Source organism: Physeter macrocephalus, chromosome 16, assembly GCF_002837175.3.
Source record: "Physeter macrocephalus isolate SW-GA chromosome 16, ASM283717v5, whole genome shotgun sequence".
Classification (NCBI taxonomy): domain Eukaryota; kingdom Metazoa; phylum Chordata; class Mammalia; order Artiodactyla; family Physeteridae; genus Physeter; species Physeter macrocephalus.
The window spans coordinates 85340918-85360964 of NC_041229.1; the positions used below are offsets into that span (position 1 = coordinate 85340918).

At 34.6% G+C, this 20047-nt stretch overlaps 1 protein-coding gene across 2 annotated transcripts in view; it reads right to left on the reverse strand.

Moving 5' to 3' along the window:
- Positions 1-20047, reverse strand: part of CSTF3 (cleavage stimulation factor subunit 3) — a 69934-nt gene that overhangs the window by 17177 nt on the left and 32710 nt on the right. For both annotated transcript variants that reach the window (XM_007111140.4, XM_007111142.4), the window contains 6 exons: positions 4924-4956; positions 4094-4191; positions 2858-2924; positions 2739-2773; positions 2528-2654; positions 313-390 (listed from right to left, as the gene is read on the reverse strand). In XM_007111140.4, the coding sequence (XP_007111202.1) occupies positions 313-390; positions 2528-2654; positions 2739-2773; positions 2858-2924; positions 4094-4191; positions 4924-4956 (438 nt within the window). The remainder of the gene's footprint in view (positions 1-312; positions 391-2527; positions 2655-2738; positions 2774-2857; positions 2925-4093; positions 4192-4923; positions 4957-20047) is intronic.

The window sequence follows — 20047 nt, forward strand, 5'->3', positions numbered from 1 at the left end:
CCATGGCTGCTGAGCCTGTGCGTCCGGAGCCTGTGCTCCGCAACGGGAGAGGCCGCAACAGTGAGAGGCCCGCGTACCGCAAAAAAAAAAAAAAAAATTCTTCCAAACTTGATTTATTCTATTTTGTCCTTAAACATGTCTGTAAAGAGGTATTTTGCTTCAAATAATCATCTGCTCAGACAACGTAATTAATTGTCATTAGTTAAGACTGCTAATGATTGAAAATATTAAGAGTAATACCAGACAGGGAAAGCGCCTGTGTAAATAACATACAACAAACATTATAGTAAGTGGCCTGATAGAATTCCATACCTTTGCTACCCGCCTAGCATTCATGTAATCCCTACTCCGATCTTCAATCATTTTTTTAGCTAAATGAATATTGATACCCTAAGGAAAAAAAAAAGAAAAATGCATATTATTTGAAAATTAAGTATATTTTAATGTTAGCATAATATAGTATATTCATTTGCTAAATTACTTTAAAGTGTTTAAGAGGTTTCTTGGTTAGTAAAATAAAGGTTTGATCACATTATATGCTTAAGAGATGAAGGAGGATCTGCCTATGTGTTATGAGATGGCAGTAAGTTTCCATATGTCAGGAATTTCTAAAGATAGGGAATGATTTGGAAAGGACCAATTATTTCACATAAAATTCTACTAATAAAGAATGATATACAGGACTTCCCTGGTGGCGCAGTGGTAAGAATCCATCCGCCTGCCAATGCAGGGGACATGGGTTCGAGCCCTGGTCTGGGAAGATCCCACATGCCGTGGAGCAACTAAACCCGTGCCCCACAACTACTGATCCCGTGTGCCACAACTACTGAAGCCCACATGCCTAGAGCCTGTGCTCCGCAACAAGAGAAGCCACCGCAAGGAGAAGCCCGCGCACCGTAACGAGGAGTAGCCCCTGCTCTCCGCAACTAGAGAAAGCAGCAACAAAGACCCAACACAGCCCAAAATAAATAAATAAATAAATTTATTTATTTTTTTAAAAAAAGAATGATGTAAAGATTCATCTGGGTGAATAGCCATGACTTAGTTCTAAAAGCCTTTTTCTAACTTGGTCTGCATAACTTTAAAAATAAATGCAGGGCTTCCCTGGTGGTGCAGCGGTTGGGAATCCTCCTGCCGATGCAGGGGACATGGGTTCGAGCCCTGGTGCAGGAAGATCCCACATGCCGCAGAGCAACTAAGCCCGTGCGCCACAACTACTGAGCTCACATGCCACAACTACTGAGGCGGGCACGCCTGGTGTCCGTGCTATGCAACCTGCGCACCACAATGAAGAGTAGCCCCCACTCACTGCAACTAGAGAAAGCCCGTGCGTAGCAACGGAGACCCAATGCAGCCAAAAATATATATATAAATAAAATAAATTTTAAAAAATAAAAAATAAACGCAGAGGTAGCAAGGAGACATAAACATTATCATTCATGCCTAGTAGTTCTCAAAGAGTAGTCCAAAGATTCCTGTTCCCCAAGACCCTTTCAGAGGATCCATAAGATCAAAACAATTTTCAAACAAAACTAAGACATGATTTGCCTCTCTCACAAATATACAATGGAGTTTTTCAGAAGCTACATGACATTCAACAGCACAGCAGATAGAATTTAGAAGCAGATATGAAAATCTAACTGTCTTCTATTAAGCTAAATACCAAAGAGATTTGCAAAAATGTGAAATAATGCCACTCTTCTCACTGAATTTTTTCTTATTTTGGAAAATACAGTTTGTTTTAATACTATTTATGTTAAAATATAAGGAGTCTACTACTGCAAACTTTAAATGAATTAATAAATAATTATCTTGAAACTTTCTTAGTTTTAATTCCAATATGCTAAATATTCATAGGTAAAAGCCACATTAAAATTAAAAGTTCTTTGCGGTCTTTAATACTTTTTAAAATCCCAAGACCAAAATGTTTGAGAACCACTGCTCATGCCTATGAGGGAACAGTTTCAATACCCTACATAGTTCTTCCAAATCACAGTGGACATGTGAGGAACTTTCTTTTAAAGATAGAGCTTACTTGGCATGTATGTTTACATAATGGGCTTATTAGTTCAGTTTGTTAAATCATTTGCTTATGAGACAAAGATCTTGGACCACAGCCCTACATCTCACATTACAAGGCAATAATCACATCACTGTAACTAGGTGAAAGAGGGGCATTGCAACTCATCATTACTACTAGAAAAGCAGTTCTAAAAAGGAACTGTTTCATAAGAGATCAGTGGCAACGTGTGTGTGTATGACTGTGTGGATATGGTTTAGCACTGATTAAAAATGGTTTGGTAAGAATTATAATTCTCCCAGAGTATTCTCTAAAAATAACTCAACAGTAAAATGAGACTCTCAAAACATTAGAAATGGTTCTTTCATTACAATCCATATGAAAACAAACATATGCAGCACTGATATCCAGGTACCTGATATTAGAAAGGCTAGCCTCCACAAATCCACAGTGCATAAAAATTTAAATGGCTTGGTCATAATAATAAATTACTGTGGCCTAATTTACCTCTTCATACTTGTTATAGTCTCTCCACAGTTGTTCAATGTTGATCATGGGATTAACACAACCTCGTTGATAAACTCTTCGAACAGCTGTTATTCTCTGATTTTCTGCATAAGATCCAACAGCTTCCCTGGCATTGGATAAGAAATGCCATCAATTATATTATAGCTAAATCAACTGTTCACACAGAAAATAAAACTATAAAAATACTTACACGCCTTTTAAGAAATTGATGTAATCCACCCAAATCTAAGAAATAAAATAAAATGTTAGTATCTTTCTTAGTAGTTTCAAATTTTTTAAATGTATGTATTAAAAAAAATTTAACTCTACCTGATAAGACATAATTTCCATTCCAATTTTATCCAGTGCAAAGTCATATGCTTGAGCCATTTTTTCTCTGAAATAAACATGAAAGACATGTTTTTTAGAAAAATTGCATGTTATTAAAATGTATCTACAACTAAAACATAATCATGATTTCTGATCATACGATCAGAACAGCACTGAAACCGCTTATACAAACAAAATGTAAAGACATTTTTCAAGTATATAAACAAAATATAAAGACTAAGCTCTTTTGTGTTTAGCTTGTCAATGTCATTAATTTATGTACTTCGTTTCTTTTACCTACTACTTGTAAGCTTATCAAAGATAGGGGCCATGTTCTATTTATCTTTATATCATTTATTAATTTTTTAAGACTTTTTTTTGATGTGGACCATTTTTAAAGTCCTCATTGAATTTGTTACAATATTGCTTCTGTTTTATCTTTTGTTTTTTGGCCACGCATTGTGGGATCTTAGCTCCCCGACCAGGGATCAAACCCACACCCCCTGCATTGGAAGGCAGTCTTAACCACTGGACCGCCAGGGAAGTCCCCTCTTTATAGCCTTTAAATTGCCTAATCTTACATGTAGAAGATTCAAATGTGGAAATATCTGGTTCTTTGATTAAGAAGGTAAGTTATGTCTGAAGATCTATTAGCTCTGACATAAAATTTAGGGAGAAAGAACTCCTTCAGTGTAAGACAATAAACAATAATGAAGAAAAAAAAACAAAGAAAGAATTCTGGTTATAGAAATAATCTATTTGTTATATACAAAAACAGCATTTGAGAAGGTCCATTATTTAGATTCAACAAAGATAGATAGGTGGGGGTAAGTCCTAGTGAGGAGGTCAACTATACAACAATACCATTGTCAAAGATGCCTTGGAATACTTAAGTAGCATATTACAGTGTAACCTGCCAAGAGTGGTGCCATGACAAGTAATAAGATGCTTTTTATTAAGTTTGTCAACAAGCCTGTCAACAAAGTGCTTTGGAGTGGCAAATGTACAGTGTTTCAGTATAGAAGAGGGGCCTGGATGATTCAATTCTCCAGAATAAACCTAATGCCCGTGGCTTTCTTTGAAGCATTTTTTTCCATGGTTTACTGACTTCTCAGAGAATCCTGACTTTTCAAATCCTTAAGTTTCTTCACCCTCTGGAGTTAAGAGGTGTGTTTCTATGGGATTGACTGTGTGCCTGGGGATGACTTGCATTCTTAGGCTCCTGATTTAACTTACTTGTAACTTGGTAGTTTACCCTTGGTTTCTCGGACATATGAAAGATAACACTTCCATAAATCAATGTGCAAAACCTTCATAAGGCATCTCTGAAATAGCTGTAAATACAATAAAATATTATCAGAATCCACAGTTAAATAAATTTCACATGTACATAGTTGAAATGGAACATTAAAGAAACAAATTCAGTTCCTTTCATGAATTTATCTTCTTACAAATAGATGTCAAATAACAACTCCCTCTATTTTGTTTAGATAATCAAAATCATTCTCATAATTTTGGTCAGCAGAGTCTAATTATTTTCTTTTCCAAAATTTTATTTTATTTTTTTAAAATTTATTTATTTAATTTATTTATTTTTGTGTTGGGTCTTCGTTGCTGCGTGCAGGCTTTCTCTAGTTGCAGTGAGCGGGGCTACTCTTTGTTGCGGTACGCTGGCTTCTCATTGTGGTGGCTTCTCTTGTTGCAGAGCACAGGCTCTAGGCGTACAGGCTTCAGTAGGTGTGGCTCACGGGCTGTAGAGCACAGGCTCAGTAGTTGTGGCACACAGGCTTAGGTGCTCTGCGGCATGTGGGATATTCCCGGACCAGAGCTCGAATCCGTGTCCCCTGCATTGGCAGGCGGGTTCTTAACCACTGCGCCACCAGGGAAGTCCCCCAAGATTTTATTATGAACATTTTCAAGCATACAAAAGGGCTGAATAAGTACAATGAACTCCTATATAATCACTAGCTAGATTCAACAATTGTTAACATTTTACTGTATTTGCCTTATATACGTTAAGTCCTAAATTAAACTTCAGCATACATTCAAAATATTTGAGGACTCACCTTTTCGACCTTGTCATAATTTTTAGCTTTAATCTGCAGAGAAACAGAGAAAAATATAGAATTAACACCATTCTTTTTAGAGTACTATCACTATCTCTGAGTGTTTTGATTAAGCTTGTAAATTCATTTCTACACTTTCCTATTTAATTCTGCCTTTTGAAAATAACAAATAGAAGTTTGAACCCAATATGGATAATATGCATTTTAAATATGCCTTACATAAATTAATTCTATATGGAAAAATTTTTATAAGCTCATTTATGTTGAACTTTTGTGAATTTAAAATTTTATAAAACAGTCACAAGATGAATAAAGAAATATAAACAAGGCATACTTGAATAGGGCTTTAAGTATCTAATGAAGACAAACTTAAAGCTTTATTTTCCCTGAATAGCTACTACTAGAACAATCTGAGCAGGGTAGCAAAAAAGATTTGTGAATTTTGACTACACATAAATTTTAATCACTCAGTCAATCTACTATACTCCCGGCGCTGTGCTAGGCACTGGGGCTACCACAGTGAACAAAACATGCATAATCTGCCTATGTCCTCACAGAACTTACAATTTTACAGGGAAAACAAGTGTCAAGATGGGGTAACTACAGGGTGCTATGGGAGCATTTAGGAGGAGCATAAAACTCAGACTTATAGGGTTGCAAAAGATTTCCTGGAAGAAGTGAAGATGTTAAGAATGAGGCGTGAGGTCAGAATGGCTATCATCAAAAAGTCTACAAACAATAAATGCTGGAGACGATGTGGAGAAAAGGGAACCCTCCTACACTGTTGGTGGGAATGTAAATTGGTGCAGCCACTATGGAGAACAGTATGGAGGTTCCCTTAAAAATTAAAAATAGAGCTACCATATGATCCAGCAATCCCACTCCTGAGCATGTATCTGGAAAAGACGAAAACTCTAATTTGAAAAGGTACATGCACCCTAATGTTCACAGCAGCACTATTTACAACAGTCAAGACATAGAAGCAACCCAAGTGTCTATCAAGAAGCAAATGGCTTAAGAAGATGTGATATATATATATACACACACACAATGGTATATTACTCAGCCATAAAAAAGAATGAAATATTGCCATTTGCAGCAACATGGATGAACCTAGAGAATATACTAAGTGAAGTAAGTCAGAGAAAGACAAATATTATATATCACTTATATGTGGAATCTAAAAAATAATACAAATGAATCTATATACAAAACAGAAACAGACTCAGAGACATAGAAAACAGACTTATGATTACCAAAGGGGAAAGGGAAGGGGAGAGGGATAAATCAGGAGTATGGGATTAACAGATACAAATTACTATACATAAAATAGATAAGCAATAAGGATTTACTGTATAGCACAGGGAACTATATTCAATACCTTGTAATAACCTATTATGGAAAATAATCTGAAATGTATATATATATATATATATATATATATACACATACACACACACACCCCCACACACCCCCAACACACAATTTGCTGTATGCTTGAAACTAACGCAATATTGTAAATCAATTCTATTTTAATTAAAAAAAGAGTTGTTAGACTGGTAAAGAAAGAGAGGAGTTATTCCAGGCAGAAGGAGTGGCATGTGCGAAGACAAAGGTTAGATAAATACTATTAGAATTCCCTTTCTTTGAGTAGTTTCATCAGATGGTAGGTGGGGTTAGTTATTCAATTGTGATATATCAGCAAATCTTTGTATCAGCTTGATAGGTGAATAATTTGACTGGTTAGAGAAACCTTGGCTTGTGGTCCTTTTCAATCAGTAGTATAGATAAATTTTCCCACTGCTTTCTGGCTTAAGGTGAGGCAGATCAGAACTCTGGTGACAGGCTCTTTTTCTTTTGCTGATTACTTGCTCTGTCTCTCTGGAACTTGTAAGATTTCACCCTTGATCTTCAGAGTTCATAAACTGTAACAGGATTTGCTTAAATATAGGTCTTTGCTCTTTGAGGCAGTTTAGTCAAGGCTCTGGAGTCAAATCTCTTGGGTTCACTTTTTGACGATACACTTAACCATTTTTCCTCTTCTGAATTAGGGGGGATAATAGTACCTATTTTGTAGGGCTGTTGTAAGGACTCAACGAGTTAATAAATGTAAAGCCCTTAGAACACTGCCTAGAAGGGTGAGAACTTAGTAATTGACATTTATTATTACTACCATGAATTCTGCCAGGGACTCAGCATGCCCTTTGAAGCTAGAGTCATGTCTTTCAGCTCAAGACTTTTCCTCTTTTTTAAATTATTGCCTCTCTTCAATCTGTTCCTTTTTTTCCTTATTGAACTCCTATTATACACATTAGGTCTACTTTTTCTATCCTCAAAATCTGTTATTTTTACCCTTTCTTTGCCTTTTGGCTCTAAGTTTAAAAATACTTCTTCCACTAGATTCTCCAGGCCACAAATTTAAGTCTCCATGTTATCATTTTCCTCCAGTTGACCTATTGCTGTAGTTGGTTCAAAAAAGGCTTTTGGCACCAGAGGTTTTTTGGTTTTATTTTTTTAAATACTGCACTTTCAATCTCACTGTGCTCCTATTATTTTGTTCAAGTTATTGTCTCTCTCCTCCAGCAGCTCTATTTTGTTGGGGGCCTGTCCCAACAGTTTGTTTATATTCCTTTCTTGTTGCTGGCTCCTTAGATACGCAGTTATTTCTTCCGTCTATTCCCTGAGCTCAGAGTTGGCAGTCCCAGTGTTGTAGTTGACCCTTCTCTACCGAGAGCTGTGTAGCAGGTGTAAACAGCAAGTTGGCTCTTGGTAGTCTTCTGACAAAAAAACAGAGAAATCTTTGCTCAAGAGTAGGGAGGACTCAGCCTGCCAGTTTGGCTCCTTTTTGGTTTCCTAGAGGCCAGGCTGATGTCAACATTCCTCTGGGGCAGAAAGACAGTGGAAGGGTGACAAGTATTTCTGAGTCAGTTTCTTATTCCTTGTCCTAGGCGCTCCACCAGCCCTGTTTTTCGAGACTGCAATAGAATCTGAGGTTTCCTTGCTCAGTAAATAGGTTGAGTTGAGAGTAGGAGTGAAGTAAGACAAATTCAAGTCACCAGATTCCCAAGTGTAGATGACAGGTTATATACAGTTCTTAAAATTGGCCAGGAAAACCGAAACTATTCTTTGGGAAAGTTGGCAAAGAATATGAATAGGCAATTCCCAGAAGAGAAAATGTAAATGGTTAAAAATAATAAGTGTTAAAAATAACACTGTTGGTGGGAATGTAAACTTGTGCAACCACTGTAGAAAACAGTATGGAGTTTTCTCAAAAAACTAAAAATAGAATCATCATATGACTCAGAAATTCCACTCCTGGGTATATGTATCCAAAAAAAACTAAAAACACTAATTTGAAAAGATACATGCACCCCAATGTTCATAGCAGCATTATTTATAATTGCCAAGATATGTATGCAACCTAAGTGTCCATCAACAGAATGGATAAAGAAGATGTGGTAAATATATACAATGGAATACCACTCAGTCATGAAAAAGAACAAAATTTTGCCATTTACAGCAACATGGATGGACTTGGAGGGCATTATACTAAGTGAAATAAGACAGAGAAAGACAAATACTGTATGATATCACTTATATGTGGAATCTAAAAAATACAACAAACCAGTGAATATAACAAAAAAGAAGCAGACTCACAGATATAGAGAACAAACTAGTGGTTACCAGTGAGGAGAGGGAAGAGGGGTAGGGGCAATATAGGGGTAGGGGATTAAGAGGTACAAACTATTAGGTACAAAATAAGCTACAAGGATATAGTTACAACATGGGGAATATAGCCAATATTTTATAATAATTATAAATGGAGTATAATCTTAAAAATTGTGAATCACTATATTGTACACCTGTAACTTATATAACATTGTAAGCAACTATACTTCAATAAAAATAAAAATAAATACCTCCATTTAAAGCCCATTATACATATATATATATATACACACACACACACAATTTTGCAAAGATTACTAGAACTTGCTCACATCTTATCTATTATATTAAAAGTAATGTTATGTAAGTTTAAATAACAGGGGTCTTAAAAAATTATCTTTAGGGAATTCCCTGGTGGTCCAGTCATTAGGACTCCACTTCCACTGCAGGGGGCGTGGGTTCCATCCCTGGTCAGGGCACTAAGATCCCTCAGGCCGCACAGCGTGGCCAAAAACAAATAAACAAAAAATTATCTTTAGTCTTTGGTTCTCTAACTTGCAAACAATCATCTCAGGTGATTGTTAAAAATGTAGATTTCTGTTTTTTTTAAACAGGAATCCTAAGTTATCCTAATGTGAAAAAGTTTTTAAGTGGTTGGAAATATACCAAAAAATGAACAATTTATATGTTAGTGTGATGGAATGACTGTTTTTTCCAAAGCTTCTAATAAAATGGTATATTATTTTTGTAATTAAAAAATTCATTCCAAGAAAAAATTTAGGATAATTTTAATATTTATCCTTTGATATATCTATTTATCATCAAAATTTGTCATACACTGCAATATTACTTTTTTGATGAATCATTTGAATTTTACCAAAATATGAAAAGTTGTGGTGGAGAAAAAGGACTAAATTTAAAAAAACTGTCATCTGGGAATTCCCTGGCAGTCCAGTGGTTAGGACCCCTCGTTCTCACTGGGTTTGATCCTTGGTCAGGGAACTAGAGTCCCACCAGCCACGTGGCCAGGCCAAAAAAATAAGAAAAAATAAAAAATAAAATTGTCAACTTCCTAATATTTTCATTTTATAAAGGGGGAAGTTAGTTGGAATTCTAGCAAGATTAATTAAACTTTTAAGTTTAATTAAATTCAAATGAGTGGTTATTTGGGGGAGAGTGAAAACGAGTATAACACTGAACAAACACAGATCTGTTCCTAACTTTTGAACACTTCCTACTTCTAGTTGTTTGTTAACTTCCACAATTACTTCCCAAGCATTAACTAAACATTGTCTTTAGAAACTAAAACTATCCTCTGGGCAGTTATTGGAACTAATGATCATTTACAGTAGATTATTTAATTTTTAAAAGTAAACATTGTCAGAAAAGTCTAAAAAAACCTTCATTTAACTGTGGTAATGTACATTTATAACATAGTTTAGATTAGCTATGCCTTTTACCTGGAACATTTTTATATGAAGATCTAAAGAAGCCACAATATTTCACTGCTCAAAAATAAGTTTTTCATAACTGATGTTAAGAACATATTTTAATATTTCATTGAACAATTTATAAAATGTCAGTATAAATGTCTATAAAGCTAGCATTTTTCTTATCAGAGAAATTAACCTCTACATGTCAACAGCATTTTGGCTGATTTCCTCAAATTCATTGTTTTTTTCTTATGATATAGCTTGGGGAAAACAAACTCACCAAATCCCATAACATCAGAACTTTTTAATGTTATTTTTTTAATTATCAAGTATAAGAGTAATTAATAAGCAACTGTATAATTTATTTTGAATGGTTCAAAACCACATTTGACAAGTGAACCCAAACCCAACTGGCAAGATGACTCTAGAGAAGAAAGTAAATTAGCAAACCAATCTAAAGAAAAAGTAAGTCTCTATATATTTTGTTTAGGTTTTCATATAATAACCATTTGGGGCAAGTCCATACCTGTGTTTCAAGACACTACTGGTCCATACAGCAGAGGCAGAGCTAGGCCTCATCTCAAGCGAGCTAACATGGCAGTTGCTTAGGACAAATGTGATGAATAACTGAATTAACCATAAACCCACATTCTTAATTTGTCCCCTACATCTTTTCTACTCTAAAGCACAGCACATGCACTTTTGTGGAATTTAGGACAACCAATTTAAATTAAGTTTGAGCTGCAGAAGCTGCCTGATTCTGCTTCTCTTATTATCCAAAAAGCTCAGCCCCAATTCTGAAACCTGAAAGCAAATGGAATCCTAAATACAAACCCCATCTTCCATTAATTTACTCTTTTTCACTACTCTTTTCTGTTTTCAATCCGCTATGCCTTGGAAATTATGTCTTAGAAAATTACAAAATGTAAGCAGATTTAACGAATTTGGGAAACACTGAGGAATGAACTCTAAGATCAAACAACAGATTTTTAAATTGCCAGAGAAGCTGCAGAACATTTTCCTTTCCACCCAGGCCCAATTTGAAAGTAAAGATATCAGGAAAGGAGTATCTGCCAGTAAATTCATTTTTATTCAACAAATAATTGTGTGCCTATGTGGCAGGCTCTTTTCTATCTCTAGAGATACAGTGGTGGATTAAACTAAGTTTTATAGTTCATGGAGTTATATTTTAGTGAGGGAATCAGATAAATAAACTAGGTAGTTTAAAATGTTTGCTTAATCTGTGCTTCCTAATTTTTCCTATAATATACTGTACTATTTCCATAATTTTCCTATTAAATATAGTTACAAATGTATGCCTACATACACATACATGGATTTACATTTAACAGATTGGCCGGGGGATTCCCTGGTGGCGCAGTGGTTGAGAGTCTGCCTGCCGATGCAGGGGACACGGGTTCGTGCCCCCGGCCGGGAAGATCCCACATGCCGCGGAGCGGCTGCGCCCGTGAGCCATGGCCGCTGAGCCTGCGCGTCCGGAGCCTGTGCTCCGCAACGAGAGAGGCCACAACAGGGAGAGGCCCGCGTACCGCACACAACAACAACAACAAAAAAACCAAAAACAAACAGATTGGCCAAAACCATGTTGTTGTCACATAAATTTCCAGTTCCTCAAGGTACTTAAAATGTGCACAGAAATAACATTTGTTAAATATGAGTATAAAGTATAGACCACTTATAGTCTCAGTATGATCGACATTAAAATGTGCTAAGCAAAAATATGATTATCTTCAGTTTTGGATTAAATTTATGTTCATTTTGATTCTTTGTACTAATCAAATTAGGTATTAATTAATCTTCCACTTTTCTGAACCAACTAAAAAGTATTTGTAGCATGTTTAGAATTTACCAAGTAGATATGGGAATATGGACCTGAACTCTACCAAAGAGCTTATAATCTAGTTAGAATCATAAAATTATAGGAAAGAACACAGGACTAAATTTAAATTATTTTCTACTTGTGTCATGTCTTATAAAATCCAGAGGAATAGGCGTTCCATGCAAATTAGAGTTACCAAGGAAAAGTTTTATTGTTCAGATGGAATCCTGGCCATTAATGAGAAAAAGTTTCTGTAAATTCGTGAAATAACACGAGTTTCTGTAGAATAGTGAAAACATTCACACAAGAAAGAATAGGTATTAGGAAAATAGGTTGGCTAATTGTGGTGGAGGTCCATTACAGGGGGCCTAAAAAGCCAAGCAGAGTTTAAATCTGATACACAAAAATTGGCTATCACACCATAAGGAAAGTACAGAAACTATGGCTCATCTGTGTGTGGGCGGGGGGCGGTTTGAGGAGGTAAAGGTAGGAAAGAAGATAGAGGTGGCTTTCAGTGCCATGGAATGAGGCAAGCGGCCACTAGCTGAGAGAATAGCTAAGAGGCTGTTGCTATCATCCTTAAGTGGGATAACGGTGGCCTGGGCTTGGGAGAGGGAGAACAGGGAGAGCAAAACAGTAATGTAGAGCGAAAAACAATAGAGTAATTTTTTTCATGGGAACGAAAATGGAAAACGTTATAGTAGTTGCTGTACAATAAAGTTTACTTTTTATTACATTTGCGATGACCATAAATAATTCAGGTAGAAACTGTTTACAGTTAGGAGATAAGGTATTGGTTTTCAAATAAGACAGTGGGATTAAAGATGTATATTTGAGTCACTTGTTTAAAAAAATTTATATATACCTAGAGCATGTAATACCTAAGGCATTAAGTATATTCTCTGAAGAAGAGAATATACAGACAAGCAAAGATTAATTTCTCAAAAATTATCCATTATTCAGGCAGAGAAAAGGAAAAGAACTCCAAAGAGTACTTGAGATAAGAGAAAAAGGATAAAAATCACATCAGAGAAGTCAAAGGAGACCATTATAAGAAAAAGACGTGGTGGATGGTGGGATATGCCACAGGTCAAAAGGAACTCTGGGTATAGGAAAGATCCATGGATCTGAAAATAAGAAAATTATTGCTTATCTATTACAAGTTTAAATTTAAAAGCCGAAACAATTCAACTTCTTAGAAGTTGAAATCAATGACAAAATACTGCTAATACCAACAGCATTTATTAAATACTTAAGGTATGTAAGCACTACTCTTAAGAGTTTATATGTATTAACTCATTCAATCCTTAGAACAACACTCAAGTAAAGTACTATTATTATTTACTACTTAAAGATGACAAAACTGAGGAAGGTTTAGTAAGTTGCCCAATATTGCACAACTGAGCTCTTAGCTATTATGCTACATTGCTCTTTAGCAAGATATAGGTATGAGGATGTTCACTGAAAGAGTGTTTGTGGTAGAGAAAAGTCTGGAAACTTAAAAGACCAAAGGTAGAGTGACTAAATAAATTATGCTTTGTCTAAACAATGGAATGGATTATGCATATATACATAAAACTTTAAACATAATGATGTGTATTTATAATACTGAATGGAAATATGTCCACAATATATTTTTAAAAGGAAGTGGAATATTAAAAATGGGCACACATTTGGTATGTTTATCCAATCTACTTATCCTCCTCATCCCACCCCCTCTGTGTCTCTATCTAGAGTGCAAGAGACATTACTCAGGAGAAATGCACGCAAAACTGTTAGCCAAAACTGTTATCACTGCGAGAATAGAGAGTTTTTCTGTCTCAGTTATTTCTGTGACAGATTTTATTTCTATAACACAATTTCACAGCAGCAAAGAGAACTGGGTTTTTGTTTTTTTAAAAGAAAAGAAAGAAAATCATAGCTGACTTGGGTCAGTAAATTCCTCTTCTGAGTAATTCGTTGGTATTTTTCTCTGGTTATAATATCTGCATTTAAAACTCATTCTTAAATGCTCTCAAATCCTCAGCCAGGCCTACCAAGCTGAAAAAGTTATTAAGTAATTGCTAGCAAATCAGGCAAAATTAATTTCAACCAAGAATGTCAAAGGTAAAACTTTGACCTAAATTTGATTTTGTCCCAATTTATAGGGCATCTGTCAACAATCCTCACTTGACATTTATAGACTCAGCCTATTTCACTTAATGTCTAAACTCTGTTCCCAGTAAACACACTTTGTAAACACCAGGCCAAATCATTACTTTTTAAAAATCTGCAAACTCTGAATAAGAAAAACAGAGCAAGATATTTCACTTTTTGAGAAGTGAGTAGTTTGATCTAAAGTATCAAAACATCACTCATCTTCGTGGCTCCACTGGTTTTGCTACTCTAGCCCCCCTACACCACCTCCACATCAATGTATGACATAGATTTTCTTTCTAAATGGTAAACTAAAATTGAGAATGAGAAATGTGTACAATCGTTTGAGATCCTTGAGCTACCAGAAATGTCAGAGAACCAAGTTTATAAGCCACTGATCTCGAAAATGTTATCAGTTCTGTACTGCACAACCAGGGAAGTGCTCAAGTAGGTGTGCTGTTTCACTTCCCTCAAGAGCCTAATATCAGTTTATTTCTTTCACACCCATTTATAGTCTTCTCTAGCCTGCTACCTTAATTTTTAGCTTTTATGAATTGTTCTCTTAACAAAATAAAAATCCTTCCAGGCAAACTTAAAATATTATTCAATAGTATAATTTCCTAAGATTACTACGTGAACTTTATACATTGCCTTAGAAAGTATCTCACTCTACTCTCCTTTTGCTGAGTTAATCTCCCATTAGTATAGTCACACAACTTTTTAACATGTGGTGAAAATTTTTAGAGTAGAAAACCATTTACGATTCTTTCATCTTTCACAATACTTCTCACTGCATACATATTAAGAATTGCTATTTTTAAAAAATTAACAATTGAATTATCATTGGGCAAAAGCCTTATTTTAATTACTCCTCTGATCATTCTAGTTTCATAAATCAAGATAATTTCTTTCCCATTTTGATAGATTCCTATCAGAATATCAATTTGCTTGCCTAATTTTCAGTGGCATCAAGTGGCATCATAAGTTTTTCTATGCATTTCTTTGTTACTCATTCTGTGTACACTTTAATACTGCTGAATCAACATGTATACTAGATACATAGTATCATGGGTAACGCCTTATCTCTAGCTTTTCTTAAAAATCACTTTTCAAAAACAGGATTTAAGTTCTACAAGGAAGTGGATATAAATCCAGTGGATTACATTTCTCTACTTTTTGAGCAACTTGCCTACTCTTCCAGTATTTCCCTATCAACATAGACTTATGAATGATGATTTCCTCATTCTATGAAAATTACAGTACATTCATTCTTGAGACTAAAATATGTTTTTTTCAATGCTGCTTTTCAAATACTCTTAATTTTAGTTCAGAAATTATAATCACATTCTGTAACTCTGCCTTTGATGCCCTTTTTATTTTATCCAAGAAATTAAAACCTACACCTGTATTTTATGATCCAATTCCAGTTTTCTCAATCTTCTAAGCATAGTTTATTTCTATTTTGTTAACGAAATAACCTAATTTCAGGTTCCCTTTAAAAAAAAATATTAAATTATCTCCTAATCATCTTTCTCACCAAAATTGTACATTTATTTAATCTTTTTTCTCTCTACTCTTGTGCAAACTGTACATTGGCCATTTTTACTGAAATTCTGAAGCAATTAAAAAATATCATGACCTGAAATTTTTGAAAGATGATGTCAGCAACCTTTGATAGTGAAATATCAAGTCTAAAAGATAAATGTAAAGAAGTTATAAATGTGTAAAGATATTTAAGTAAAATTGTATTTATGTTAGTTTCTCATACAGCAAAAACTGGAAACTATATGAATGCACAACAATAAAGGACTGGTTAAAAAGCATATATCTAGGGCTTCCCTGGTGGTGGAGTGGTTAAGAATCCGCCTGCCAGTGCAGGCGACATGGGTTAAATCCCTGGTCCGGGAGGATCCCACATGCTGCAGAGCAGCTAAGCCCGTGCGCCACAACTACTGAAGCCCACGTGCCTGGATCCCGTGCTCCGCAACAAGAGAAGCCACCGCAAGGAGAAGCCTGCGCACCGCAACGAAGAGTAGCCCCCGCTCGCCGCAACTAGAGAAAGCCCACGCACAGCAACGAAGACCGAGCACAGACAAAAATAAATAACTAAAATAAATAAATTAATTTTTTTAAAAAGCATATATCTAAAATGAACTTTGGCATATTTAAAAGTGATTTTGTATAATGAACAACACGAAAGTATGCTATCATGTAAAAAACATAAGTTACAAAAAAGTTTTAAGATTTTATAGATAGCTACATCTAGAAAGGCTAAGTGGTGAAAGTGGGAATATGGATGTTTCTTCTCTTTATGCTTACATTTTTCTAATTTTTCTGCAATAAACATATATTACTCTTTCAAATAATATTTTCCTTTATCAGTGCAAATGTAAAAATGTAAAACGTGTAAGTTTTATAGAAAGCTCATTATAAGTTCTGTAATTCTTGTAAAACATTAACTGTAAAAACCTCACTTCAGTAAAAAGATTTAAAACGAATGCTAAGAATTATACTGTCATACAGTTCACAATGAAATAACAATGGATAGGGACTGATTAAAACTCTAATATGTACTTTGAAAACAGATTTCACATGGTTTAGATAATTCCATGCAAACACCCAAATCAATTTTATTTTTCATTAATTCTTTTGAATGAAAACATGGTTTGCATTTCCCGTGTAACACTGCTTTAAATACCTACTTAAAAGATGAGAAGTTGGAATTTTGAAAGTGGAGGTTTAAATAGGTAGACATAGCTAACAAATTATCTTCACGAAAAGCAAAGAAAAAATTCAGGTAAAAAATATTAAACTCCAGAAGAATCAGTAAGACTGAGACATGAATCTTCTTCCTCTATGGTAGACATGCTCCAAAACTGAAACTTTGGCTCTATTTTAATGGGTTAAGTCCTATTTTGAAATGTTAAGTATTACCTCCAGAATGTTTATTAAATAATCTAATAGATACTTAAATTTTAAAACATCTTTTTTGCTAACTTTGTAAGTTCCTACATTTATTTAAAGGCTTATCAAGAAAGCATGCACTATATTCTCTGGAATTTGTTTTATATAGTTTGAAATGTTTGGTTTATATTTCACATTTTATCTCCTCCAGATATGTTTGTGATGACATTTTCCAAAGTGGTAACACCTAAAGTAAAGAATTAAGTCCAAATTCTATATAGAATACTGCCATTAAGGTTTCAGTAGACAAGATTGCAATAAAGATTATATTGGAATTCCCTCCTTGTGCTGTGACAGAAATGCAAAGAAAGTTGAAGGGGAAAAAAACCTGAAAAGCAAGCTCTGGATCAAGTTGATGTTACTTTAGCCGGTAAATGAAGTCTGGAGGAAGGCTCCTATAATCTAATAAACACATGCCCATTCTTAATAATGGATCCTAATATACAGGTCTGATTTTGTCCAGGCTTTGTGTAACAGGTTAGTGGGGATGTCAGATTATCGAAAGCTGTGACATGTAAAAAAATAACAGGAAAATAAAAAATTTCCTAATACTGCTTCTCAAAGAAGTCGAGCTCCTAACAGCCCTTTCCCAATCACTCCCTAAACCTAAGGGAAGACAGGACAGGGACAAGACCATTGCTCTATCCTCCTCCCCACATTCCCTCATCATCTCACAATATGCACACAATCTAAGGATGTACTTTCAAATTGCTACAGTTGAGATACATTAATGGATAGGAGGGCATGCATGTTCGAAAACCAGATTTTATGAAGTATTTACCTGACCATTGAGAAAACTAGTTTAAAAATATTTAATGTTAAATAAGTAGTACAAATATAATCCTTACACATAAGACTCACTTCAAAGGGAGCTCTCTATCATTCTTGAAAGATGGCTTCATGATTTTGATGCCTATTTTCAGTGACACTGAATAGCTCAAGAAAATCTGTACTGTGAATCAAGATTTTCCTTCAAAAATATAGGCAAATCGGGCTTCCCTGGTGGCGCAGTGGTTGAGAGGCCGCCTGCTGATGCAGGGGACACGGGTTCGTGCCCCGGTCTGGGAGGATCCCACATGCTGCGGAGCGGCTGGGCCCGTGAGCCATGGCCGCTGAGCCTGTGCGTCCGGAGCCTGTGCTCTGCAATGGGAGAGGCCACAGCAGTGAGAGGCCTGCGCGTCCGGAGCCTGTGCTCTGCAATGGGAGAGGCCACAGCAGTGAGAGGCCTGCGTACCGCAAAAAAAAAAAAAAAAAAAAAAAAAAATATATATATATATATATATATATGTATATATATATATATAGGCAAATCAACTTAAGGGAAAAAATATATAACTAGCAACAGAAATATACACTTATAAAATCTACTTAAAACTATTATTATTACATATGGGTATTCAAGTCTCATATCTTTCTAATGCTGAGTTGCAAGAATATTAAAAGTTCAAGTCATGTATGAGAAAAATAATTTGCAAATGTAATACTTAAGTGGGAAATTATAGAGTTGATCAACTATATGAAAATCTAAGCACAAAACATTTGAAAGAAAATTATTTAAAGCAAGTCATGAACACCAAAGTAACAAATGAAAGTATTGGTCTTTCACCTCAGAGAGCATATTTATCATTCCTTCCAGTCTGATACTGAGAAAAACAACATAAACAATAAAGATAACATACTATTTAAATGTTATATCAAAATTACCTGAACTTATAAATAGCAAATCATGCTAAAGTTAAGTTTCCCTTAAGTCCCCTAACATATAATGTTCCTGCAAATAAGAAAAAACAAAACAGAAAAATGGAGTAAGGAGATCAAGTCTCAGAAAAAGAAATCTAAAGGGACTTTAAATGTATAAAAACAGGTTCAATCTCATACATAAGAGAAATGCAAATCACAACCATACTGATATTATAATTGTTTACCTATGAATACTGGCAAAAATTTAAAGTATAATAATATATTTAATTAACAAGTTGTGAGAAGTGTACTTTCAATATCAAGGATTATTAATGGGATTTCAAATTATTACAACCTCTGCGGAAGGCAATTTGGTTAAAAAAAATCCCTCATACTTTTTGATCCAGTAATTCCTCATCTAGGAATAACCTAGATATATTTACAGATGGAAATGACATGTACACATATATTCAATGCAGTAATGTTTGTAATAAAACAAGTTTAGGAGGAACCTAAATGTCCTTCAGCAGAAGACAGATTAAACAAAATAAGGAATAAGTACTTGTAAAAAAAAAAAATACACACTCTCTAAAATTTACTTTGTTAAGCAAAATAGAAAAAAAGCAAGGTGTAAAACAAAACCTAAGAGGCAATTGTTCATGTAAAAGGAGAGGAAAAAAATAAGCTGAACATTTTTCACTGCGGAGGGGAATTGGGTGACTCAAGGATGGATAGATGAAAAACTTTTCCCTGTAGGTCCCTTTCATATCTTGGGTTTTTGAACCATATTTTAAAATATACAAATATGTATTTTAAAACTCTTTAGATAATATATAACCTTTTGGAGCGTCTCTCATGTTTAAACATATTTCTGTATTTAACCATCAATTCTTAAAAAAAAAATTCCAAATATTCTAAAAATGTATACAAGTAATAGAACATGCATTATGCATACAGATATTAAGATGTATAATATTGTTAAACTATTTAACTCATAGTATTTTTTAAGGCAAAGGATTTTTGCAACATCTAAATACCTAGTAGAATTTAAGCATTTGTAAAAGAAACAATCAACCATAACACAAACTGATAAAACAAAGTACAGAAGTACTACCATAAAATTTTAACTTACTTAGATAATTTTCAAACCTAAAAATGGATGTTAACTAATGGAACAAGACATTGATGTCACTCAAGATTACTTAAAGTGTTTTATAAAGTATTTATAACAGTTAATAATAAGATTATTGAAGTAATATAGATGGGTAAAAATCTGAAAGTCAACATTTACTTTAACAAACTGCTGCCAAGATTCTTTTTTGATCCACCTCCTTCAGTAATGGAAATAAAAACAAAAATAAACAAATGGGACCTAATGAAACTTCAAAGCTTTTGCACAGCA